We start from the raw sequence: 27,797 nt of genomic DNA, 5'->3' as shown, positions 1-27,797 counted from the left end.
GGAGACTAAGGACATTTCTACATGGGCCATTTAAACCAGTCTTCCCTACCCTCATGCTACTCTTTCTTTATGACACAGGGACAAAGGTATGTATTGATAGTGGACTGTCTTCACATGGGAAGGGCAGTTCCACAACAAACCCCAGGCCTTAATCTGCTTTTTAAAAACTCACCATTTGCTCTGCATCTTCCCAGAAAATCTGTAGCATGCTGAAGCAACATAAGGTGGCTGTTTAAAACACATTCCACTGTGCTGTTCACCACCACTGTTGGTGGTGTGAATCACTCCCTCTGAGGTCACAACAAGGCACCCAGCCATGTGATCGATGCTAGGTGCTCTGTTTTTGACCTCAGAGGGGAGCTTCTCATGCTCACAATGGGCAGCACAGTGAGATGCACGTGTGATGAAAAAAGTGCCCAGGTAATGGGGCTGGGGGATTCAGGGCAGATTTGGGGGTATTCTGGACAGTGTAGATCCACCTTTAAGCATATAAAGTTTTTTAAACAATTAATTCCTGTGTCCAAGGCCACATTTTTCTGCTGACACTTGCTACTCCTATGTCCTCCTTCTCTTCTTCCTTCACATTCTTACATAGACTGGTGCCATATAGCTCTATACAGGGTGATTAAAAAAGAATTGTGTAAAACTAAGAACAGCTTCACTTTTGCACCATTATTATATATGATGACATACCAACAGGTAAATTACTTGAGCCACAAAGCTTATTTTACCTGAGTGATCTGCACTAATTAGACCAGTGGGTGCTTGTTGAGATTTAAAAACAGATATCCCCAGAAAATACCTTGATTTAATTTTTCCCTCTCTACTGGGAGATGTGCCCTTCTTCCCCCCCCCCCCCAAAAAAAAAAGTAAAAAGGAGAATATCAAAATAATGAATCCATTTAGTATAATGACTTTGGCTTCCCTCAGATCAGTTGTGGTATCATCTTAGTCAGATTAGGAATGGAAGCATTTTATTTCATAGATGAGAAATCCTGATAATTGTTAATCAGGCGCAGTGGCTAAAGAGCATGGCTGCCTGAAGAAAAACACTCATAAAGCAAGTGGGAGGATACTGAAAGAGGAAGTGTCAAATAAACAAAGATTATTAGCAGGTTTTTTTCTAAACTAACTTGACATGTTAATTTGCACAGCTTTTGCTCTATTTCCTTGTTTACTCTGTTGACTCTGGTGTAAGGTTGCCATACGTCAGGACCGCCAAACCGGGACAAATGTAAGACAACATTTTCAAATATAGGACACTTTTTTAAATGGAGGACACCCCTAGGTGTCCGAGGCCTCCTTAGAGGACAGGAAGGGGCGCGGGGCATCCTCCATTTAATAAAAATGTGTCCTACAAAAAAAGTGTCCCTCCTTCCTGGTCTCTGAGGAGACCCAGGCCTCCTTAGAAGCCAGGAAGGAGCGCGGGGGCCGTCCGTGATCACCGCGATCACGGCCAGCCTCCTCCCTCTTCCCTGGCCTTTAAGGAGGCCCAGGCCTCCTTAAAGGCCAGGAAGGTGTGTGGGAGCTCTCTGCGATCGCGGCTGGCCTCCAGGAAGGAGGGAAGGGGCCGCAGGGAGGGTGGTGGTGGGTGGCGCTGCCTCCACCTTCCCCTCTTCCGCCCCAGGCCTTGCTGCCCTCCTCTTCCTCCGCCCCCTCCACGCGGCCATGCGTGGTGGCGGAGGAGGAAGGCAGCGAGGCCCCGGCTGCAACCGGGGTTGTCCTGGTTTTTGGCGGCACCCGTGATGGGAGGGGGATGGTGCCGCCAAAACCGGGGAAATCCCGGTGGCAGCCGGGATATGGCAACCCTACTCTGGTGTATCCTACTGATATCTGGAGGACAAGATGCCACTTAGATAATTTCCCAGGTTTGTGGGAGCCACATCTGGGAGCATTTTGTTTAAATTATCCTACCACATGGGCAGGGCCTAGTCAGGTGAGTCTTTCCCATGCCTAAGGAAAGCAGGAAGCTTGTGGATTGGTCGATAAACTGCATGGTTTACTGGGTATCTCTTCCAGGAGAAGAGAAAGTCCAGGGAGTCAAGGAGAACCATGTGAGAGCTTCCACTGTTACCCCATCCCCCCAGAACTGAGCACCTGAGGATGTTGCCTCATTCTTCCTAATGGAATAATAATAATAATAATAATAATAATAATAATAATAATAATAGATTTATTTCTAGCCTGCCCAATCACGAAGAATCCGGGCAGGTTACAACTATAAAATACAACAAATTACAATAGAGTTAAAAAATCAAACCCTAGACCTACCACCACCCCCCATTCCCAGTACTAAAACAGAATTAAACAGTAATAATATTAAAACATTAAAAACATTAAAAACATTGAACAACCAAAAAATAGGCAGAAACATTGGCGGGGGAAAATAGACAGATGAGGGGACAAATATCTCTATATCTGGGGAGGGTAACTAGGTTGGAAAGGCCTGCCGGAAGAGATCCGTCTTGAGTGCTTTCTTAAAAGCTACCAGAGTGAAAATGTGATGGATCTCCTCCGGCAGGTCGTTCCATACTTTAGGAGCAGGAGTAGAAAAGGCCCTCTGGGAGACAGATGTTAGCCTAGATATTTTTGGCTGTAGTAGATTTCTTCCAGAGGACCTTAGTGTGCAGGACGGACAATAGGGAAGAAGGCGTTCCCTCAAGTACTCTGGGCCCAAGCCATGTAGGGCTTTAAAGGTAATCACCAACACCTTGTACTTTGCCTGGAAACTAATAGGCAGCCAGTGCAGGGACTTCAAGACCGGTGTTATATGGTCATTCCTAGAAGTTCCCGTGATCAATCTGGCTGCCATATTTTGTACCAGCTGAAGTTTCTGAACTTGGTACAAGGGTAGCCCCAAGTAGAGCACATTACAGAAGTCCAATCGAGAGGTTACCAGTGCATGTACTACTGTTTCCAGGTCCCTCAGCTCCAGGAAGAGGCACAGTTGGCGTATCAAACGAAGGTGATAGCAGGCGCTCTTGACTGTCACATCCACCTGAGCTGTCAGTTGGAGCGACGAGTCAAGAAGCACCCCCAAGCTGCGAACAGAATCCTTCAGGGGAAGTGTGACCCCATCCAGAACTGGCTGACACAACTCCATTCCTGGATTCGGGGTTCCTATAGCAAGTACCGCCATCTTACCTGGATTCAGTTTGAGTTGCTTTTCCCTCATCCAGTCCATTACCGCCCCAAGACAGGCATTCAGAGGAGAGATGCCATCCTTAGTCACTGCTTCAGTCCAAGACATAGAGAAGTATATTTGGGTGTCATCAGCGTACTGATAACACACCGCCCCATGTCTCCGGATGATCTATCCCAGCGGCTTCATGTAAATGTTGAATAGCATTGGGGACAGGATCGCACCTTGAGGGACCCCTGATTTGAGCTCCCTCTTGGCCGAACAGCTGTCCCCAAGTGACACCATCTGGAACCTGCCCGAGAGGTAGGATCGGAACCACTGCAATGCAGTGCCTCCAATACCCAACTCTCTCAGGCGTTCCAGAAGGATACTGTGGTCAATGGTATCGAAGGCCACTGAGATGTCCAAGAGCACCAGCAGGGTCACACTTCCCCTGTCAATGCCCAGAGTTGACCTTTATCTTTCTTCCCATAAGAAGCTACACTGTGCAGGGAAGAAGCTCCTGTGATTGGTCCCCTCTTCTTGTTGTTGTGTGTCATCATGCCATTTTTTCCATATGGTGACCCGAAGGTAAAGCTATCATGGGGTTTTCATGGCAAGATTTTCTCACAGGAGGTTTGTCATTGCCTTCCCCTGAGACTGAGAGCTTGTGACTTGCCCAAGGTCAGACAGTAGGTTTCATGGCCAAGCTGGGAATCGAACCCTGGGAATCTCCAAAGTTGCAGTTCAATGCTCAAATCACTATACCATGCTGGCTTTCATAGATTGCTTAGTTACTTAAAAGCTCTCCCCTCCCAGTTGCACAGGAACTGTCGATGGACACATGGCTCCCTACATAGCTGGGAGAATGTTTAAACTGAGATTATATAAGTGATTAAGGCATTACACTAATTACTTTTTTCCACCCTTTGAACATTTATGCCCGAGGAAGAGCCTAATCTTTTGGAAGCTTGCTACATTTTAATATGACTAGTGTGTAGAGATATCTTGTAGCACCTTTAGGACTAACTGAAAGAAGTTGGCAGCATGAGCTTTTGTAGACTTACTCGTAAGTCTACAAAGTTCATGCTGCCAGTCTCTTTCTTTCAGTTAGTCTCAAGAGCTCTCTACATACTGATTCTACAGACTGCCATGGCTATATCTTTGAATTCTTTAATATGCCTAGTTGGTGCAAAAAAAAAAAAAAAAAAGTGCTGAGATCCAAGAGGCTCATACAGAGATCATTAAGCAAAACACTTTTTCGTGTGTGTGTGTGTGTGTGTGTGTGTGTGTGTGTGTGTGTGGTGGGGGGGGCATAGCCCATTTTCTCTTTCAGATCCCTTCCCCAGTGCTACACCAAAAGTTTCACCAGAGAGGGTCTTTTATGTTTAGGACATAATGTTTTTGTGAGGCACAAAGGTCAGAGCAGGAAGGTAACCCTGAAATATCACAGTGTGCATGCTGATCATTACAGGGATTGTAGATCTCATTTTGTGGAACAAACTTGTCTCTACGTTAGAGTTTAGGATTTTTTTTTTAAATGACAACTTCCAGAATCCTTCAGTTAGCTGCAACCCCAAAAAGTGATTTCTCCCCCTAAGCTCTATTCCAGGCAATTTTTACAGACATTATTTCTGAATTTTTCTACTGGGCTGGTTTTGAAATTTCACATCCCTGTTATGGATTTTGACTTGTACATCCTTTCATGGCTTGAGATTGCATCACCCAAATGATCCTTCTTTCCATATGTTTCTTTTCATACACTATGATCTTCTTTAGGAGTCCCCCTCTGTTTAATCTCCATCATCTGGCAACAAGAGAAAAGGTATTCTTAATGGCTACAGGACAAGCATGGAATGCTCTCCCCAGGAAGCCTGGTTTAGTGCCTTCTCTTATGTCATTTCACTCTCAAAAAAGGAGATTATTGCACACGCCATATCCCATCTTTTTACTCATGGGACAGGAATGTGTTTAACTGTTGAAGATGTGTCTTATTGCATTCTCCTAGGGCCAGAAGTACTCAGACAGTCCTTGAAAAGCTTTCGGATAAGCCTAGGTTGCATACGGATGCATACTCCCAGCCCCTACAATTCTCTCAATATTGGCTAGGCATTTTGTCATTTTAAGTGCTCATAATGGTTTTACAGTTTTAGTCTATGGCTGTATATTTACTGTATGAACCTAAATACAATGTTATACTTGTGGTGCATGAACATTTTCATTACTTTTCCTGTAGGGCTATCCAAGGTTTAGAAAACCAGGTCTAGGGTTTCCTAGCCCTCCACACCTGGTTTTCAGGGCACGTGGAAGGCTCCAGTTAGAAGAGGAGATTTCCCCCTTCTTCTTCAGAGAGTCTGAAAATGATCTGGGTACCAAAGGGAAAACTTGCTCAGATTTTTGATTCAAGAATAGAGGCACATCAAATGGATGATGGGGGGTGGGGGGTGGGGGTTGGTGTTTTTTTTTAAACACAAGTGCAGTCTAGATAAGAGTGCTAACTGTAACAATGATTCTCTATAAATCTACTGGATGCCATAATCTGATGAGCAAGCATAAAACAGTTAACTTGAAACAGAACCAACCCTACCATTAGATAGAATAAGGCATCCATGTCATACAGCATATATGAGGTGTCAAGAAAGACAGTAAACTGTTAATAGCTTATTATGTTTTCTTCCAGGGATGGTAAGTGTGCTTGTGATATTTTGTTTTCCATTTATCAAAGTTACTTGGGTAGCTTTGGTTAAAAATAAATTTTGGCATTGATGGGTTGGGGTGAATGCCATTTGCAGTTAGATGTCTTCAGATTAAGTGACATGTTTGCCTATAGTTGGATAAAGGTTGGAGAAGCAGTACTAAGCATTTCGTCAGTAATTCCCTGAGATGACACGGTCGATGTAAATAAAATAAAAATGCAGAAATTTCCTTTTCTTCACATGCAAATAGCCACACCTTTCTTCAGCTATTTTTTTCTCACAGGAAACTCAGAGGATAATAACTCACCACAGATATGTCAAAATTCCAGTTTCTCTTTTTGTTACTAAGTAATCTACCCAAATGACAGCATGGGAAGAGTTGCATTCAGAATTTGAGGGGCCTTTTTTCATAAGTGTTTTTGGGAGGTGGGGTGCATATGATCTAGCAATGGTCAAAGCTTATCAGTTGAACCTAAACATTTCCATCCAAAAAAACAGTCCATTGATTTATACCCATATTTTCCAGCAAACTCATTTAAGATTTCAAAGATGTAGCAATTTTAGTTTCTTGCAGAATAAAAGAGGAGGAAGGGGGGGGGGAAGAGGAGCGTATTTTGGCATGAGCTTTCATGGATATCTGTCCACTTCTCCAGATGCAGTACAAAGTGACATTAAAGCCTCAAGTTATAAAGCATATTTATACAGTTGTGGGAGTGGGAATAAACCCAATAGGACCCAGCAAAATGCAAATGACGACCTTCCCTCTGTGGATCCTCACATGTTTTTGGGTCTGTCCTGTTCCCACAACTGTATCACTATGCTTTATAACTTGAGGCTTTGATATCACTGCATTTATATCCACGAAAGCTGATGCTAAAATAAAAACCAGTTAATTTTAAATGTGCTGCTACGTTCATCCCTGCCCCCCCCCCCCCCATTTATCCTTTTTATATATTTAAGATTATAACCCAAGTCATAAAGTATAGTTTGGACCTATTTGGATGGATATTTTCAGTTCTGTTATATCTTTCCTGCTAATATATTGTGGAATCTATAATTGATACTTTCAGCTGATAATGTGATAGCAACTATTTTTCATTTCATCTTCTTGAAAAAGATAACTCCATAATAGGTGTGGTTCCTGTAAGTCAGTGAGAACTTGAAGGCACACAAACAACATGTAAAGTTCAAGGGCAAACACAGACACACTTGCAAAAGTATGTGTGCCCAAAAACTCTTATCATGGAGTTTTTACAAAGACAAGCAGAAGTGAAGAGCAATGTACTTTGCTCTCAGTGAGCATATTCTGTGGGAAACCTTCACAATTCTTTCTTGATGACAGTCTTACATGCTGAGTTTACACACTGATAATGTGATAGCAACCATTTTTTTCATTTCAGCTTTTTCTTGAAAAGATAACTCCATAATAGTTGTGGTTACCATAAATCAGTGAGAACTTGAAGCAAACAAAACAACATCAGCACAACAGCAGCAGCAACAAGCTGATGGAGCTCAAAGCTTTACTGAATCCCCTGTCTGAATGGACATTGATATCATCTAAAGGAAGGATGCAAGAGTAGTGTGGAGTTTCATGATGCAAGTGAACTACAGCTGAGAACTACAAAGGAATTAAGTGTGCTTTGAAATTGGCTAGAAAGCACAATGCTTTCACTAATCTTGATGGGAGGCTGGAACACCCAAAAGCAAATTGAATTAAAGTAGGCCCTTGTTACCAATTGGAGTTTGGTTCCAGGACCCCCCATGGATACCAAAATCAATGGATGCTCAAGTCCCATTTAAAACAATGGCATAGTAAAATGGTGTCCCTTACATAAAATGGCAAAAGCAAGTTTTGCTATTTATAATTTATACTTTTTGAAAAATATTTTCAAACCATGGATGCTTGAATCTGTGGATAAAGAATCCATGGATACAGAGGGCCAACTGTAAACCACATAGAATTCAGAGATAGTTGTGTTATTCTGGCATATCAGTATGCAAAAGGATCTTGAGACTAACTACTACAACATATTTTGCACAGAATCTTAAAGGTGTACAAGATCCCTTTGCATAGCAATAGACAACATGGATGCATGCTTCCCCATTGTTTTGGAATTTGGTGTGTGTGTGTGTGTGTGTGTGTGTGTGAGAAAGAGAGAGAGAGAGAGATGCACACCATATATAAATAAATTCTTCCCTGTACAGCAACTCTTTCCTATAGAACTCTTCAAGGAAATTTGCCTTTTTAATTATAGGTATAAATCAACAAAAGTATTCCTTGAATATTTCAGTGGTACTCTTGAGGTTGGGTTTCTCTGGTCTATAGTTTTTTTGTGGGTTTTTCGGGCTATGTGGCCATATTCTAGAAGAGTTTCTTTCTGACATTTCACCTGCATCTGTGGCTGGCATCTTCAGAGAAGATGCCTCAGGAAGAAAATCTTCTAGAACATGGCCACATAGCCTGAAAAAGCCACAAAAAACTATGGATGCTGGCCATGAAAGCCTTCGATTTCTCTGGACTCTTTGGATCAACTAGATCTACCATCTGAAGTCCTGCTATCTTCTGCTTCATACCAATTAAATTCATTGTTCTTGTGAATTGCCTGCCTAGACTAAGCAACAATTCCATGCCAATGACACAGACAACAGTATCCATCCACATGGCTGTGGGTCTTTAACTTTTACTGTGGAATGAACCCATAGAATGACTGTAATATAGCATGTCAGAGCATGAATATAATCTTTGAAAATGATTCTGTTGGGCAGAGAAGCTAGTTTTGCAGTTGTAGAACTTTCTAGGATTTAGTTTGTCTGCTGTGGGTTTAAATTGTGGTGTCTGAGGAATTAATCGGCTATCACAGAGCAAAACTGATAACCTTTATTCTTTATAATCCTCTCTTTAGTTTCATTTTAAACAGGCATAAAGGCTAATCCAGCCTGGGCCTACTGTGTCACATCAAGCAGTCTCCCAGGAAAAAAATAAATTTGATTGGATTACAAGGTAATTTCAAAGATGACCAATGTCTAGTACTGTAGCTGGTGATGAGATGGAATTAATGTGAAACTCTTCCTCCTCACAATTTTAAGTCCTGATTTTCAAGAGTTTGAAATTGTGTGGAGAGTCTCCATGGACCAAAGGAACTCTCCTCTTCACATGTTTGGAGGGTGATGGAAATATATGTGAAGGAAACAACTCTACAATAACCCTCTTCTGTATGTGGTAATGCCTGAATAAGGTGAAAGAGATGTGTGTTTCTCTATGTGACCCAAGCCATTTTCAGGTGTTCTAAAAATTGAATGAGTGAGCAGGGGGGTGCAGGAACTCCACTCCCTTTTGTCATCAGTTCCATAGTACTTCACATAAGATTCATTTTTTAAGAGGAGAGCCTCTGGAGATTATCACATGGGGTTATAAAACAGGTGAAGAATGGAATACTCCCATCATTATAGCATGATCACACAAAGATTTTCACACAACATCACATTCATCCAGTATTTCTCCTGGGAATAACAATAGCAATAGCAAGTACATTTCTATACGGCTTATCAGTGAACAAGCATTCCCTAAGCCTTCCTAATGCTGCAACCCTTTAATACAGTTTCTCATGTTGTGGTAACCCCCAACCATAGAGGGGCGGTGTCTTGGTTCCTAAGACCACTGGAAATATGTGTTTTCTGATGGTCTTAGGCAACTCCTGTGAGAGGGTCATTCTTTGGTTTCTAGACCTTTGATCATTTTGGTTGCCCTTCTCTGGACATGTTCCAGCTTGTCAATATTTTTCTTGCATCAGGAACAAGGAAGCCAGAGTTGATGGCAAGATTCACTCTGTGTGTGTGTGTGTGTGTGCACTGTATGAGCAAATATCTAGTTCCTTACCTTCCCTCCCACTTGCACACAAATATACTTCCTTACATCTTGTTCAGCTGCATTAAATTATATTTATAGGATGGAATTTTGGTGTATAAAGGGGAAAGGACCCATGTTGAAAATATACTCTCCCACACCCACCAAAATGCTGCTTAGCTTCTGCCTACCACCACAGAATGAATTTGTAACTGAGGTGAAAACTGAATGATGGACTTGTAGAGCATGGTTCATTCTAATACCATTCCACCCTACAAACAGAAAGTAATATTTGATATTAATCAGAGGTTTGGCAATCACCTGATTTCCTCTCCCTCCCTCTCTTTATAAAGGCACTGGTGTAGTGGACTAAAATCCAATATACATGGCAGAAATAATCCAGTTTGACACCACTTTAACTGCATTGGCTCAATGCTAGGGAATCCTTGGAACTGGAGTTTTGAGAGACGTTTAGCTTTCTCTGTCAGAGAGTTCTGGTGCCACAATAAACAACAATTCCCAGGATTCCCTAGCACTGAACCAGGGCAGTTAATGCGGTCTCAGACTGAATTATTTCTGCAGTGTGTTTTGGAACCTAGAGCTAACCAACCTGAGGAAAACCATACAAGGAACCAAATATAATTTTAAAAACTTCAGGTTTTGTATCCTGGAGTGAACACTACCTTACTTCCTGACTTCCTAGAACAAATCTTAATAATGTATATACTTTAGAATATATTCATACTTGACACCTGAGGAAGTGAAATTGTGTTTATTCCAGGATACAGGACTTGCAGTTATTGTGATAAAGACTATTCTTTGTGAAGTTGATTTGCTTATTATTCCACTACTATAGCTTGACTTAAGGAAGTGAAGTAGTGTTTACCCCAGGATACAAGACTTGAAGATGTGATAGAGACAATTCTTTTCATGGACTTTTATTTAGCACTTTAGTTATTCAGTCAAGTACTGGTATTGTAAGTACTATTTGTCAGCAAAGTGGATTTTGCAAAACACTGTCTGTTACTTTCCACATATGATTATATAATTCTTAGTTACACCCTTGATATTTTTTTGTTTGTGCAATTTTAGTTCATTGTATAATTAGTAATTACTCTCTGTATGTTTCTTAGTTACTTTTGTTGATTTTTTTACATTACATTTGATACCTTGTATGGTTTTACCCAAGTATGTTAGGTTTAGTTTTCTATTGAAGATCCTGATGTGTTTCTTTAATGTGTTAGCATTTGCTGATGACAGCCAGTGTAGTATTTGAGTGTTGGACTGTAACTCTGTAGACCAGGGTTCAAATCCTGACTTGGCCATGAAACCCACTGGGTGACATTGAGCAAGTCACATTCTCTCAGCCTCAGAGGATGGCAATGGCAAACCCCCTCTGAACAAATCTTGCCACTAATAATAATAATAATAATAATAATAATAATAATAATAATAATAAATTCACCTTATGGTCACCATAAGTTGAAAATGACTTGTAGATACACAAAAACAACAACAAAAATTTACCAGTGTAGTGGAGCCTCATAGTTAAAGACTTCTTTATGAGCAGGGACAACAATATTATCTGCATTCCCCATTCCTCCAGTTATTGCTGTTCCCTCTGAGTTTAACTGCAATTCCAGCATTAGCTGGAAGGGAAAAGGAGTTTCCCAGCAACAGTATATTGCTATGAATGATTCCTGTTGTAATTCAAAGCATTTCGGAATGGTTTGGTCTTGAGTGGACAAGAATTATTAGCTTTACAAAAGAGAGGAAATGTAAACTACTAGTTTTTTTTAAAGGAAATTACAGTTTCCCTGCATGTTTGAACTTTCTTTAGATGTGTCGCTATAGGGTCTGTCCAGATAAGGGACTGTACTTCAGAATTTACCAATCCACAGCTATTAGGATATTATTATCCCACTCAGAAGCAATGGCAGTCAAAGCAGACTGTAGCTGAGCTGGCATTTTTCTGTCTGAATGATCACTATTTCCGAAACAATTATAATGAGCAGATTTAATTTTTCATATAAAAAATTTCCACATGCTGCAAAGGCTGGCAGAAACAAAAAGAAGATGCAATCAAATTAGGAGGAGTCTAGGAGAAAAGCAGCTAATTACGCCAGCAGATAATCATTCCTGGCACATTTCCCTTCATTTCGTTTTTCCTGAATACAGCTTCTAAGCCCTGAGCTCATCTGTATTTAAATATTTTTATATATATATTAAAGGTTTTGATGTTAATTGGCATCCCACCAGAACACTTTTAAAATGATCCCTTGCATGTATACACTTGTAAAAGGAACACAACAATAGACTGTCTGCATATTTTCAGAGATCTTGATGGATTCTGCCAGCAGATTGGTTCCTTAAAAGGCTGTATGAATAAACCAATTTGTTTCAACTGTCAGATCATTTCCAGAAGTGATTTTCAATTTATTTTTTGCAACCTGAATCTATAATAATGTTGCACAGCATCTGAGTGTAGAGCAGTGCTTTTAAAACTATCCTGTGTGGTGGACTAGCAACCCTCCCCATGTGCTGGATGAGACTAGTATTATACTTGTGTTATATTACTTCATTTACTCTCCCCCCCACCCCCCCCACCCCCCGCTGTGAACATGCAGCCAGTGGTGTGCTGATGATCACTGGTATGCACACCACCACTCTGAGCACCAGTGGTGAGGTCATAAATATTTTTTGTGTAGCATTTCTTCGTATTCCCAAAGAATTCCAAAAAATCAGCATGTGGTTTATAGACTATAGCAAAGTTGCATCAATCATGAAAAGCTGTGGAATGCTCTCAGAGACATGGGAGACCCACTAGATTTGACAGTTCTGATGAGAAATATATATTAAAGACAAGAGGCCACTGTTAGAACAGAATATGGAGAAACAGAAGGGTTCCTAATTGGCAAGAGGGTCACATAAGACTATGTTCTATCAGCCTACATGTTCATCTTGTATGCAGAAAATATCATACAAAGAGCAGGCTTAGACCTAGAAGGAGGATGAGTGAAGACAGGAGGAAGGAACATCAAGAATGTAAGATATGCAGATGACACCGTATTGCTAGCGGAAAACATCATGAACTTCGAAAAATTACTGAGGAGGATCAAGGAAGAAAGTGCAAAGGCAAATTTGCTGCTGAACATAAATAAAACAAAAATTATGACTACAGAAGACCTACATAAATTCAGTCTTGACAACGAGGAAATCAAAATAAAGATTTCTTGTACCTTGGATCAAACATTGAAGAGAAAGGAGACTGAAGTCAAGAGATAAGAAGAAGACTAGGAATGGGAAGGGCAGCCATGAAAGAACTAGACAAGATCTAAAAGAGCAAAGATATACAATTGAGCATGAAGGTTAGAATCATCCAAGCCATTGTATTCCCCATCACCTTGTACAGATGTGAGAACTGGACAGTGAAAATAGTAGATGAATAGAAAATTAATTCATTTGAGATGTGGTGCTGGAGAAGAGTGCTGAGGATACTATGGACAGTTAAAAAGGCAAACAAATGGGAACTAGAACAGTTCCTAGAAAAGACAATAATGCAGGGAAAAGTTGAGAGTAGTAGAAAGAGACCACATGCCAGATGGCTACATTCAGTGAGGGATGTCCTGAGCATGAATTTGCAGGACATGAGCAGCCTGGGTGATGTCCTCCTTTTCCAGGACATGTCCTATATTTCAGTCTTCTTTCCAGGAAGAATTCCAAAATGTACTCCATTTAGAGAATGACTAAGAAGCATAAATTTATATATAAGTGGATGTTTTTTAGGCTTTATGTTGTAATGTCCTACATTTTTCTTCAATGTCCTACAATTTGCGGTGCCTTGTCCTCCTGTGGAGGAGAGAGGGTCTTGGAGATGTCTCATCCACAGGGGTGCCGTGAATCGAGGTTGACTTGGGGGCAGTTAACAACAACACATTTCTTGCTGTCCTAAAATTATTACATAAATTGGCTAGTCTAATGACAAAGAGCTCTTACACATGCTTTTGACCATTCCCTTGCATATATTGTAAACAGCTTAAATCCATCTCAATAGATGTTGTTATTGTTGTTGTTTGCTTTCAAGTCATTTCTGACATATGATGACCCTAAGTCATTGCTGACTTATGGCAACTCTAGGATGACTCTATCACAAGGTTTTCTTGGAGGAATTTGTTCAGAGAGTGTTTGCCCTTGCCTTTCTCTGAAGCTGAGAGAGTGGTCACCCAATGAGTTTCCATGACAAAGTGAGGATTCAAAACCTGGTCCCCCAGTGTCCTAATCCAACACTTAAACCACTATACCATGCAGGCCCTTCCAAACAGATGTTTACTCATCAATTTGAAATACAAGCTGAGATTCTTTACATGGTCAAGAGCTACACCCAGTGGTAGGAAATCAGATTGCACATTAAAGATGTGTGGATAACTTGGTGGTAATATATATGTGGAAAATGTGCTGTTTGTGGCTATTTGGATAAGAGCTGAGTTGATGGCTTGTTATTACTCCAACACTGAGCATACCCTCGTAACGTTTGTAGCTGAGAAAATTCATTTTCTTTCACACACCAAATGTGAGTAATGTACTCATAATTTACTTACTCATAATTACTTAAATGCAAGAACAGTCACATATTAACAACAGAAATGATAATAAAGCAAATCATGAATATGCCTTTTGTGCTGTACAGGGGTTTTCAGAGTGTGTTCAGACATTTGTTGGTCATTTCCAAATATGATAATTGGTCCAAGCACAAATATTTTAGTATACTTTCCCCCTTATTCCTTGTTATATTTCTCTTTTCAGTTACAATAGACAGCTCACATTGGAGCAGAATAACACCTCACTCAGAAAAAATCCACATGTCAGGCATGTAGGTAGCCATCATTGCTGGAAACAAAAGTCCTCCAGTCAAGGGCAGAATCACTGATGACACTCACATGCTGGGCAAAAATGAAAGTTATGGTTATGATCTATAAAGCCCTATATTGTTTGAGTCCCAGCTGTCTGAAAAATCATATCTCTCTACATGAGCCTGTGTGAATTTTAAGATTCTTGTTACCCCAAGATGAGTAATGGTGGATGACAGATCTTGCGATTACACAAGAACAGAAACCCAAATACATTTCCCTCTGGAAAAGATACTCCAGAGACATTTGCACTGATTGTCCAGCCATTTACAAGTTCCCTTCTTATTCTTCTCTCCTGGAGACTTCATTTTAATCCCAGAATCTGTCACAGGACACATTTTGCCCTTTAAATATGCCTGCATAGGCACTGCCAATTTGGTCTTGTTTTGATGTCAGACAGACACTCTGTCTGTACAACACCTTAGTGGTAAAGAAAAAAGTGATCTTGACAAATTGGTGGCATCAGTAGGATAAAAAGGCCCAGAGTGCTGTCATCAAAGGAACATAGTGTTGTTAAATAACAGGGTCCTTGCAATTTAGGTAACATGGGTCTCTTGGTCCCACAACTATCACAGACACATCCAATGAGGACACATCTCAGTGGCTGCTCCTAATCTGTGAACTCTGTCCCATAGTAGACTGGCCCTTATCCTCCTCTACTGCCCCTGGCAGGCAAATGCTTTTTCATTTAGATAGATTTTTGCTATGTTTTGAGGGTACACAAATTGATCCCACTCCCTTTTAAAAAACGTCTGGACTAATAAAAAGTTGTCTTTTCTTGGAATAGCAGTTTGGTGTCAAGAAAGAAGCTTTTTCTCTGATCCTTCCCCCACCTGGATATCTGGTAAGACAATTCATCTGCATATTTTTTGGTTTTCTACTTTCACCAGTAACAATGACTTCAGAGATGAAGAAATATATCATGACAATGAATGCAGCTATGTCAGAGGCTGAAACAGTACCTAAAGAAGAGAAAACAATTAAATATAAATCAGTTCTGTACCTGGCCTTCTCTGTAGCAAAGAAACATTTAAGTCCTTTGATGTCAGGATTGGCGATGTTATCCTACTACAATATCTTAAAAGTGGGAAATATGCATCCCCTCATTCTATGTTCAGGAACTGAACTACTTCCAAGTGAAAGAGATTTGAACCTTTTAGATTTGACTGTAGTGAGACTTCAAAAATATTTGTACTCAGTTTACATGAAAAGGAAATTTTCCTCAGCGAGGCACCCTTCACAACTACTACCTTCACAAGCCAGCACTGTCAGAAGGGATGCTTGCTGTGGATGATAGAAGCTGAAGTCCATCTCATCCAATAAACCCTCAGTTGGGAAAGGTCATGAAAGAGGATCTTACATCTAACAGAATGTGCATTATTTTTTGGTAAACAAGAGAAAGCTGAAACAGAGAAATGCATGTCATCCCAAATAATCTCAGTTTTATAATATTAAGGCAGTGTCTCACAGCTGAGAAAGATATTAACGTGTTTTTTTGGATCACTTGTGAAATATGTAAATTCTTGGGAGTTTCTCCCAGTTTAAGCTCAGACATCAAGACATAATGCTAGAATTATACTGCTAAATCCACAATGTTGTAATAACTTTATTAGACCAAATAGAAAGGAAGAAACTGTGCTGTAAAATTTCAAATTTCAAGACCAAAGTTTCTTCATCAGGCAAGGATTTTAAAAGGAACACAAAAATTTTGTGAAGAATGGTGGCAAGAGGAGCAAATTGATGCCAGAAGAATGCAACCTACATGCTATAGTTAGATGGTTTGTGAGGAAGGGACTAGAGACTATCACATTCACTCCAACAGCCCTGGGTGCACTAGGAGTAAGAAAAGAAATACAAGCAAAACAACAAGATTTGGTTGTTCATCTGGGGTTTTCCATTTGAGGAAATTTTGGCTCTTCATCTGAGCTTCTCAATTTCAAGGAGACTCCCTTGAAACCTCAAACTTGGCTCACAAACAGGCTCTGTAGGAAGAAAACAGTGAGTACCTCAGGCAGTCGCTGCATTGTCTGGACTGGAGTTGAATTTGGTGCTTGATGAGACAAAACAAGTCAAATAAAGCCATTTTGGATAGCTTCACAAGTCAAATGAAGGATGGCTTCACCTTTGGTTGGAGGGAATAAGCCATTCAGTGGGTTTTTTTTAAAATAGTGGAGTAAGAAGTGTTTACACAATCATAAACTAAGACTGTTTCATGAATGACTATTCTCTCTGATCAACGGTAGTACTGGATTCAGAAACTTTGAGTCTGAAAGCTTGCACAGAGAGTTTTTGGTTGTCTTAATAAAGATTTTACTACAATAGGAACTTTGGAATTTGTATTATAGTGTACACACCTACCTGCAATTATATGGTATAATCAATGCATAATTTACAGAATTTGTGTCACTTTGGCACAGTCAACAATCAGGCAACCTTTCAGTGAGTCTTCATGGTTTACCAAATGCTTGTTACAAATACTAAGGACATTCTCAAGTACACTAATCTCTCAATGTAGTCTGTACTTTTATGACAGTGGTCCTCAAATGGTTTTGGGCTACTGCCCTTTTTCCACTTTGGTGACAATCCTAGGACCCTCAGCACCTATTTCTTGATGTTAGGTCTACTGTTCTACTGCAGATTCAAAACAATCTCAGTCATTGATCCTTGACTACTAACGTTGAGAGCAGCAACCAAGCAGCTGGCTGAGCAGTGGCTGAGAACGTCTTGCCAATGCCAGTCTTGCAGTAAAGGCTGGGGTAGTGATACTTCTTGGTTGCTGTTCGACTGGCTGCTCAGTAGCTGCTGCCAGGATGACTGGGTGCAAGGAGAGCAGTGACTGAGAAGGATTCCTAATCCTTTGCCTTAGCAGATAATGGCACAGCCAGTGTATGTATAGGTTTTTCACAGAGGCCACATGCTCTGGACTAGAGACTGGCATGGATGGGGAAAGGGAGAAATTTTAATTGTAGGAGCAATTCCAAGAGAAAGGACCCATTCCAGAAATTGACTCCGGATACTTCTCCCCACCTTCCCCAAAGATGTGCCACATAGCTTCAAGTTGTGCCAGCCCCAACATTGTTTCTTCTGGTATCTCTTCTCTCAGCCTGTCCCACAAAAGAAAGCAGAAGCAGCAGCCTAGCTCCAACCTGCCAGCCAAGTCCTGGCAAAGCTCAGAAAGCATAATCTGGGTCACAAATCTGAAAGCTCTTTTTTTGCCACTGCTTCTCGCCTGCCTCCACAGGCTCTAACTCCTCACTCTAGTTATTCAGTCTGTTCCAAAGCTGCACCATTCAGCCACAGAAATGATGCCCTGCACCCAAATCTTGTGAGAGTTTTCCAACTACTGCTGCCACTACTAGCAAAAGATGCGGCTAAGGAAGTGAGCTTTCAGGGACAGGTGAAGAGCTAAAGACACCACCACACGAAGCAATCAGCGAGGCTGTGCTGTGGTTTTAAGGGACCCTGAAAATACATGTTTGATGCAACCCTCATCCCCACCATGGATGTAAAGGCTGCTGGTTCCCCTCGTCTTTCTTGCACACCATTACTTTGACTGAAGGCCACCCTACTGCCTGTCATGCCCAGCCAGGCTGAGGAGGAGGAAGATGAGGCGGCTGAGCCAGAGCCTCAACTTGGGCCTGTGCTGGAAGCTGAGCCTGAGCCTGAACCTGGCCCTAGTTTTCCCCTGCCACCTCCAGAAGAGTTTGTGGCTTCCAAGGAGAATCAGCAGCCAAGCCTCCTGGCAACAGAGCCTGCAGGCATGAATGAGGGAGAACGGACAGCAGCACCTACATTACCTACCTTCAGTGAGTGATGAACAGAAAGGGGGGGGGGCTCTGGCATTGAGGAGACTTTATCAAAAACACCCAGCTGGGTTCCTGCAGTTTAGGAATTTAAATAGGTGCAGAATGCCTACCTTGGTGTCAGAGATTATCGGAGCTTCCCTGCGAAACCACGTTTGATCCTGACCTTATTTTCTTGGCTGGAAACCTTGCTCCTTGGATTGCTAGTTGCTGTGTCTTTCTGGACTTCTTGACCTTTGGATTTGCTTACTCATCTCGACGCTTTCTAAAACCCTGGACTTTGAATTGTTGACTTCTCTCTTTGGCTGTGCCCTTGGGTTTGTGCATTTGGGCTCTTGCTTGAGAACTGTTTGCACAGACCTTTGCTGTTTTATTTGACTTTGGAACATAATCTAACTCTGAGTGTGTTGCTATCAGCATACTTGGCCACTTTCCCAGGACACTGCCCCCTTTACCCTCTCTGCCCCCTCCCTGGATCTTTCCATCACCCTGGGGAGGGGGTAGTACTTCCCACTTTGGGAATCATTTCTTAGGGCATTGCACCACTGCACTGGCACTCATACTTTCTCTAAGCTTGTGTGTGGAAGTACGTACTACCTCCATGTGCAGTGAGTGGTGTTCCTTCTGCTCAAATGCCTTTGGGACACCTTGCCTATCCCTACCCTTGGTTTTCATCCTATTTTCAGGCATTTATACCAACAGAATGTTCCACTTCACTGCCACTTGAGAAGATTCTTACTTCAGAACTAAGACTTGGGAAGACCAGGGTTTGAATCCACATTTGGCCATGATAACTCACTCAGTGACTTTGGGCAAGTCACTCTTTGGCAGTTTCAGAGGAAGGCAATGTCCCCTATAAACAAAGCTTAGCAAGAAAAAAAAATCCTGATAGGTTCTTCATAGGTGCTTCGCCATGGTTGGAAACAACTTGAAGGCACACCACCACAACAGAAAGTCTTTTAGCATTTAACACACTCCTACTACTCTGAGGCAGCTCCATTCACAGCAATAACATTAGTAAATGCTATAAATTGGACTAACCTGTTTTGTTTAAGAAAAACATCTGTCAATACAATCAAAATGATAATAGCTGATGAGTATTGTGCTAAAAGTACACACTACATTGCAAATGAAGCTTTTTCTGTCAGTAGATGGCAGCACTTGAACAGTAAACAAGAGTGTGAAGTTTTGCCACTTTCAAATTTAGTCAGGCAAGGGGTGACTATTAATTTGTTTCTATCATTAATTTCATATTTAGTCAAAGCATGGTGTAGTGGTTTGAGGGTTATTCTATTGCTCGCCCTAGGACTGCCATAAGTCAGAAGGTACACAGTAACAACACAAGGGACAAGCTTGAAAAGATTTTCTCTGATTCAGAAACATACAGTGTGATGCAGAGGCAAATTTCCATACTACTTGGGGTTGCCAGATAGAAACTGGATAGTGTTCCTGTACTTTTAATGGTTTTGAATTTCACAGGGTAATTTATGACAGGGAAGCTGTAGCTCTTGTTACAGACACACTACAAAGAATAGGACATTTTTTCCACACTACTACAAGGAAAGTTTTCTTAACGTGTGAAGAAAACATCAATGTGATGAGTCATTGTGCACAAACAGCTCAGTGCAGCTCAACCATAATTATTCCTATGGTGGAAAGAAAACAGACATATTACAAGATTTACTAACCCTTCACCATGTGAAAGTATTAAAGCTGCTATATTATAGACCATTCATAGAGGATTCTGAGAGGTATACTCCCAAGAACAGCTCTGTTATTCTGTGGGACTAAGGGCCCTTTCACACTGCATAATTATAGCTGTATATTCCATTTCTGCTATCCCATTCCGATGGAATCCTGGTGTTTATAGTTTGGTGAAGGACTAGAAACCTCTAGCTGAGAATTCTAAATGTCCCTTCCTAAACTGCAAATCCCAAGATTCCATAGGATGGAACCATAGAATCATAGACTATATTTGTGTAGTGTCAAAAGGCCCCAAGTCTCATCATTGAACACAATGAGGATGCTTTCTGAATAAACACGCATTGCCTTATGCTGTTAAAGAGGTCTCAGCAAGGTAGCTCCAAAGTTATAACATGTATTGGGCCTGAATAGGTCTTAAAATATTAGCTTTGAAAATTACTCTCAGGTATCACCTTTCTGCACAGTAGGACTTAAATTACAATCCTTCTATACACACATTCATGGGAATAAAGCCCCACTGAACTCACAGTTGTGGTGTAAATAAGCATGGGATTGCTCTGTTATATAACTTCTACAAAGTTATATAACACCCAAACTGCATCACTCCCACAGTTCTCAACTCAAACAATTAATGCCACAATGATATAACATGGTTCAGATTTGCTGAGATCTTAAATCCCTCTTTTGTAACTCTCTTTGCAGCTGTAATCATATCCTCATATAACATATAAAGAAAAGTAATGCTCATGAGACCGTGTGAGACTAGATATATAAAATTTCCAAAAAGGTGAATCAAGTGTTCTTCACCTCACTCTCTGTACTCAACTTGGTAAACATAGAGAAGATCCTGGGCTGAGTAACCCAGCCCACTGTGCCAATAATTCTCCTAAGCGAAAAATTTGGCTACAGTTGCCAACTGTGCTTTCCATAGAGCAAAGTGAGGGTTAGCCTAAGTAGGGTGAGCACAGAAGATGTCAACACAGAGAAAGAAGTTTATTGCCTTAGTAGACAAGGCAATGGATGATGGTGCCAAAATGGCACCTGAAGATCTAATGTTTTCTTATAAGGGGATTTTGTATCCATCTACTGTTTGCAGCCCAGAAACCTTCAAAGCTCTTGAGTCCTTTGAAGCAAGGGATGATGATGTGTTCCTAGCAGGATATCCCAAGTCTGGTAAATATATTTTGTTTGTTATACATAGGTCACATTAAAAAACTCTAAATAATAGAATGAAAATATTAGAATGGTTAGAGATGCCATATAGTGTATCTAAATAGAGTCTGTCGAGCTGGCTTTCTTTACTCCATAAGACTCTCACACATCTTCTAAGCCTTGGGAGATCCACCAGAACAGTTTGAAAGCTATGGCTGTGGGGCGGGAGAGGAAATCTACTGTAACAGCAGATTTTGGACAGTGCATGTACTCTGCACATAAAACCTCTCAGTATTAACCATGGATATCTGCAATTAAAAAGATTTCAGGGCCAAATCTGACATAACACAAAAGAAATGAGATGAAGAAACATAAAAGCAATTGTTTTGGTGGGTGGGAGGAGTAATGAATACTATTGAATTATGTACTTTGCATTAAAATTCAAAATACAATTAATCATTGCATCATAGCACATAATATGATTTCTGTACGTTAGGAGAACAATTAATAGTGTGGGATGGGATTATTAAATTTCACATTTTGTACGTAAACTGGTGAACATTTACTACAACTATCTCAAAGTTTTGCCAATATGATATCTATCTAACATTACAATGATTTTACAAAGATACGAGATATGTTCAAGGCCCACACTTTAGCATTTAACTGTAGGCTAAAATGCATCAAAGTACTGCTTTAAAAATTATGATTTGTGGAATAGATAACAAAATCCAGGTATTTCACAGACTCTTGAGCACTGAGGCGGGATGTTCAACAATCAAGAATTTTAAGCAAGTGTTTGAATACTAATTTAATGATTAGTTTGATAATTATCTGATAATTATCTGTAACCTGTAATCCTGTCCCAGCCTAGGATCTCCACTGCCCCGTCCCGGATTTGTCTCTTTTCACATGCTGCCCCTCACTCCTGGAACCTTCTTCCCCCACGAACAGGGGTTATCACTTCATTGACGACTTTTAAATCTGAGTTGAAGACCACCCTGTTCAGGGAAGTGTTCCCAGGCACTGTGTGAATATTTAGCTGATATTTGATTAGATAGTGCATGCTGATGTTTTAATTGTTGCCTTTTTTAAACTAATTCTATTTTATATTACTACCTATTGTCTATATGTATTTTGTAGATTGTAAACCATTGGCAGGTTTTATATATTTTTATTTATCTGTATGTACAGTGCTGTGTACATTTACAGCACTATAGAATTAAACAACAACAACAACAACAACAACAACAATAATAATCCTTAAATAATGAGGATGCAAAGTATCTGGAAAAAGCAGTTTCAAGTGAACAGGGGTCCTTTCTCACTACAAAACTACAGCATTATGATCCCACTTAGGCTGTTATAGTTACATCCAGGGATCTGCAGTTCAGGAAGGAGCGTTTAGAATTCTTTGTCAGAGAACTCTAACGTCTCACTAAAGTACAAACCCCAAGATTCCATTTGAGGTAGTTATGAGTTAAAGAAGAATCATAGTGCTGTGCTTGTCTAGTGTGAAATGGTCAAGAAATCTACTCTTAACAGTAATAAAGTACCTCATAGATACTGACAATAAAGGAAAGGGGTTTTCACAGAATTCCATTTCAAGTCAATATTGTCAGGGTTATTGACAGATGATATAATTACATTTCCTATGATGAAAGGGCATTTATTTAACAGCATGGTTCTACCTCAGTTTATGACTACCAAATCCATTTACACTAGCAAAACAAAATATTAGACTAGTGTAGTAGACTTATTGTGCACTTATGTTCACTCAGATGTTAGTCCTATACATGAAGGCAGCAGAAAACTCAGGAGAAAAGTTTATATAAAAGAAATTAGATCATGATAAGTCAGATTAAATATAGTCTTTAGCCCATTTCAAAGCTGTTCTGTGGCACTGATGATGAAGAAAATATGACACCATAGCTTACTTTTCTGTAATCTTTCTATGAATGTATTTTCCTATAGTTTCCCTTCAAATTGACATGAGTCAATTTGATCATATGTCTCATAACCTATATCTGAGGACATCCTACATCTGCAGCAGAGGAAGTAGACCTAGTGGTTGTTTGCACAGGCCAAATGGCCTGGCTTCCGCCAGCCTTGCATCATCTAATTTAGATGATATATAACAAAACACTCATGGAAGGATTTGGCCTGATCCTGTCTGTGCAGACATAGATCCAGAGGAATTGGTCTCACCCCAGGATAAAGAGCCCGAGTTTTCTTCAGAGTTTCTAAGAAACTCTGTGGCAAAACTGGGCTGTTCAGACTCCCACCTCCCGCACACGTTAACTTTCTTTCATGAGGGTGCAGCTAGACACCCTGTTTTAACATCAGACAGGTCGACTGGGGGGCTTGTCAGATGGATTGACCACCAAGAATGTAAGAAGCAGCCCCCAGCCCTGGGTCAGTGTGTATCCTGCCTGACGTCATGCTGACCCAGGGTCTAGCCCAGGTGAGCACTGGGGGCAGGATAACACAGGCTCAGCATATGTTAGATTGCCCCATCTGCTCAGGCCATTAGTCTACAAGAGTTGATGCTACAACTTCTTTGCATAGTTAGTCTATACATATAGGATCCTTTTGCATACTGCTATTCCAGACTAATATGACTAAGCCTCTGAATTCATATCTATGGACCCTGGCTTACCTTTCCCAAACTAATAATAATAATAATAATAATAATAATAATAATAATAATAATTTATTTCTATACCGCCCTTCTAAAAATCAGGGCGGTGTACAACAAGAAAATCCATACAATTAAACATATTAAAATACATTAAAACGTTGCAATAAAAACAAGCAAACTCATGCCAGCTCAACCAGCTGACGACGGAGGGGTGAGAAAATATACCGGGGGATAGAGTCAGGGGTAAGCCCACTCAAACAGATATGTTTTCAACCCCTTCTTAAATTGGGCCAGGGAGGTGGCCGAGCGGAGCTCAACGGGCAGCGAGTTCCAGAGGTTGGGGGCCAATGTGGTAAAGGCCCTCCTGGTGGTAGTAACTAGTCTAACCTTTGGAACTCTTAATAATTGCTGCCCAGTTGATCTGAGTGTGCGGGGCGGATTGTACGGAGAAAGGCGGTCCTCCAGGTACCCTGGGCCCAAGCCATTTAGGGCTTTATAGGTAATAACCAACACCTTGTATTGCACCCGGAAGCGAATAGGCAGCCAATGAAGGTCTTTAAGCACAGGTGTTATATGACTGGCCCTGGACGTACCAGTGACCAGTCGTGCTGCCATATTCTGCCCTAGTTGCAGCTTCCGGGTATGGTACAAGGGTTGCCCCATGTAGAGCGCGTTACAGAAATCCAATCGAGAGGTTACCAGAGCGTGTACTACAGTTTCAAGGTCCCTCCGGTCCAGGTAGGGACGCAGCTGGCGTATCAGCTGAAGCTGATAGCAGGTGCTCTTGACCGTCGCATCCACCTGAGAAGTAAGATGGAGCGACGAGTCAATAAACACCCCCAGACTGCGTACTGAGTCCTTCACAGGAAGCGTGATCCCATTCAGGACAGGTGGAACCACCGCCATCCCCGAGCCAGGAGAACCTATCACGAGTACTTCCGTTTTCTATGGATTCAGGCTGAGTCTGTTTTCCCTCATCCAGCCCATTACCGATTCCAGACAGGCCACGAGAAGAGAGATGCCATCCCTGGTCACTGCATCAGTCGGAGACATAGAGAAGACTATTTGGGTGTCATCAGCGTACTGATAACCCCGCGCCCCATGACTCTGGATGATCTCTCCCAGCGGTTTCATGTAAATGTTGAAAAGCATGGGAGACAGAATGGCTCCTTGAGGGACCCCAGATGTAAGGGCCCTCTTATCGGAGCGCACGTCCCCCAGCTGCACCATCTGGAACCTCCCGGAAAGGTGGGATCGGAACCACTGGAGCGCAGTGCCCCCGATTCCCACCCCTGCCAGGCGCTCCAGAAGGATACCATGATCTATGGTATCGAAAGCCGCTGAGATGTCCAAGAGCACTAACAGGGACACGCTACCCCTGTCCATGCCCAGACGGAGATCATCGACCAAGGCGACCATGGCAGTCTCAACCCCATAGCCCGCCCGAAAACCGGTTTGAAATGGGTCTAGATAGTCCGTTTCATCCAAGATCGATTGAAGCTGGATTGCAACCACCCTCTCGATCACCTTCCCCAAAAATGGCAGCAGCGAGACTGGCCGATAATTGTTGTGCAACAGGGGGTCGAGGGAGGGCTTCTTTAACAAAGGTTTTACGATGGCCAATTTCAGACTAGCTGGAAATTGCCCTTCCCTCAAAGATGTATTAATAATCCGGTGTAACACTGCAGTTACTACCGGTCCCCCCTGGGCCGCTAACCACGAGGGACAGGGATCGAGAGAGCAGGTTGTCTTCCTAACACTTCTAAGGATCTTGTCCACATCCTCGGTACTAACAGGCTCAAACTGTTCCAGTACAATCGAGTCCACGGCGGCTCTGGATGCCTCTGCTCTGGATTCTGCTCTAATGCTGGTATCAAGACCTTCACTTATCCGAGAGGTTTTATCCGCGAAGAAGTTGTTAAATTGGTCACAGCAGGCCTTAGAAGGTTCAAGGATCTGGTTCAGGGCAGGAGGGAGCTGAGTTAGCTCCCTCACAACCTTGAACAACTCTGCTGGACGTGACTCCGGGGACGCGACATGTGCAGCATGGAACGAGTTCTTAGCTGCACGTATCACCTCTCCATAGTCCTCCAAAAGATGGTCTAGGAGAGCCTTGTCGGGTAAGCGCTGGTGTTTCCGCCAGGTGTGCTCTAGCCGTCGCAGCACCCGCTTCCTTGCCCGGAGCTCTTCCGTATACCAGGGCTTCTTTTTGGAAGCAGGCCTGAGAGGACGCTTGGGAGCGATGCTGTGTATAGCCCTGGAGAGATCAGTTTCCCAGAGGTTGGTCAGGGCATCAACAGTGTCGCCGTCACTTCCAACCATATACACCTCTAGGGCTTCCTGGAACCTTTCGGGTTCCATCAGCCTTCGAGGGTGGACCATTCTAATAGGTCCACCACCCCCGGGAGGGATCTGGGTAGATGCCTTGATTTTTGCCTCCACCAGGAAATGATCCGTCAATGACAGAGCAGAAATATTAGTAATTTCCGCCCATGGAATTTCCATGTCCGTACAAAAGACCAAATTGAGTGTATTACCCGCAGAATGCGTCGGACCCAAGACCAATTGAGACAGGCCCATGGCCATCATGGTATCCATGAATTCCCAAGCCGCACCGGATGGAACATAGTTGGCCACGAAGGGGATGTTGAAATCTCCCAGGACCAGAAGCCTGGGGGACTCCAGCATCAGCTCTGAGACCAACTGTGTTAGCTCGTTAAGGGAGTCTGTTAGCGCACGGGGTGGCCGGTAGACCAACAGAATCCCTAGACTGTCCTTGGCCCTCAGGGTCAGGTAAATACACTCGATATAGGAAGTTTGGCGAACATGGTTCCTGGTTAAAGACAAGGTGTTCTTATGCATCAAGGCAACCCCCCCCCGCCCACCTAACCTGTTCTGGTCGTTCACTGAGTACCCGGCAGGTAGGGCCTGAGCCCACACAGCTTCCCCTTCTGGCCCAAGCCAGGTCTCAGTAATGCAAGCCAGGTCACAGTTATTATCCTCGAGCAGGTCGTAAATGATGTGGGACTTGTTCTTAATAGACCTGGCATTGCACAGGAGAAGAGACAGGGTTTGTGGTACGGCTGGAGTGACCCTCAGGTCCCTTTGGTTAGGAGAGGGACAGGAAGGAGGGATAGATATTACATACCGATCTCGCCTTCCCCTGTAACGCTGGTCCACACTCCTACCGCCATACCTCCCCCAGCCCCACACTACCTCAATGGGAGCTCCGCTCGTGTAAGGAGGATTACCCTCTGCCTCCCCAGCCAAAACATTCCCCACAGCCATATCCTTCCCCTCCCCCCACAGTGCAGCAGTGAGGACAGAGAAAAGACACTGCAGTCATTCTCTGTCTAAATGCCGGCACGGGTGCATCTCCCTTGCCCTCGCGCAGTCGCTGATAAACGCAACTGCGCAGCTGCGGAGGAGCGAGTGTCCGGAACAGTCTGTGGGCAGTTCCTGGGCTGGTGCGCAGTTGTACACCTCTAACAACCCAGGAGACCACCCGGCAGCAACAAACACAGCTCCAAGCAGAAGTCCGGGAGGCAAGGGAGCGTGACAGAGGAGGAGACCAGGCAGCCCGGCTTTATGTGCGCCGCTCTCACTGTCGCACCCTCTCTCCGCCTTCCCCCCAGGTATTCCAAATTCTGCTCCCCGGACGCTGCAAGGACACGCTGGGATGGAAAAATGTCCGGAACAGTCCGTGGGCGGCTCCTGGGCCGGTGCGCAGTTGCGCACCTCTAACAACCCAGGGGACCACCCGGCAGCAACAAACACAGCTCCAAGCAGAAGTCCGGGAGGCAAGGGGGCGTGACGGAGGAGGAGACCAGGCAGCCTGGCTTTATGTGCGCCGCTCTCACCGTCGCACCCTCTCTCCGCCTTCCCCCCAGGTGTTCCAGATTCCGCTCCCCGGCCGCTGCAAGGACACG

The 27,797-nt window shown here is 42.5% G+C and overlaps 1 protein-coding gene and 1 long non-coding RNA gene across 3 annotated transcripts in view; one reads left to right on the top strand and one right to left on the bottom strand.

Annotated features, from left to right (window-relative positions):
• Positions 1-14,230: 14,230 nt before the first annotated feature.
• LOC121929384 lies at positions 14,231-19,008 on the bottom strand. The gene is made up of 2 exons (XR_006103662.1): positions 18,485-19,008; positions 14,231-15,530 (listed from the first exon to the last, which is right to left on the bottom strand). It is a non-coding gene; the product is annotated as an uncharacterized LOC121929384 (long non-coding RNA).
• Positions 19,009-20,968: 1,960 nt separating this feature from the next.
• LOC121929366 (sulfotransferase 6B1-like) overlaps positions 20,969-27,797 on the top strand; it is a 16,174-nt gene continuing 9,345 nt past the window's right edge. For both annotated transcript variants that reach the window (XM_042464892.1, XM_042464883.1), the window contains exon 1: positions 20,969-21,248. In XM_042464892.1, coding sequence (XP_042320826.1) covers positions 21,047-21,248 — 202 coding nt within the window. In that variant the 5' untranslated portion in view covers positions 20,969-21,046. The remainder of the gene's footprint in view (positions 21,249-27,797) is intronic.

The sequence above is a fragment of the Sceloporus undulatus genome, chromosome 1, assembly GCF_019175285.1.
Source record: "Sceloporus undulatus isolate JIND9_A2432 ecotype Alabama chromosome 1, SceUnd_v1.1, whole genome shotgun sequence".
In the NCBI taxonomy this organism is placed as follows: domain Eukaryota; kingdom Metazoa; phylum Chordata; class Lepidosauria; order Squamata; family Phrynosomatidae; genus Sceloporus; species Sceloporus undulatus.
The sequence above is the reverse complement of the archived record's forward strand: the minus strand, read 5'-3'. Positions and strand labels throughout refer to the sequence as shown.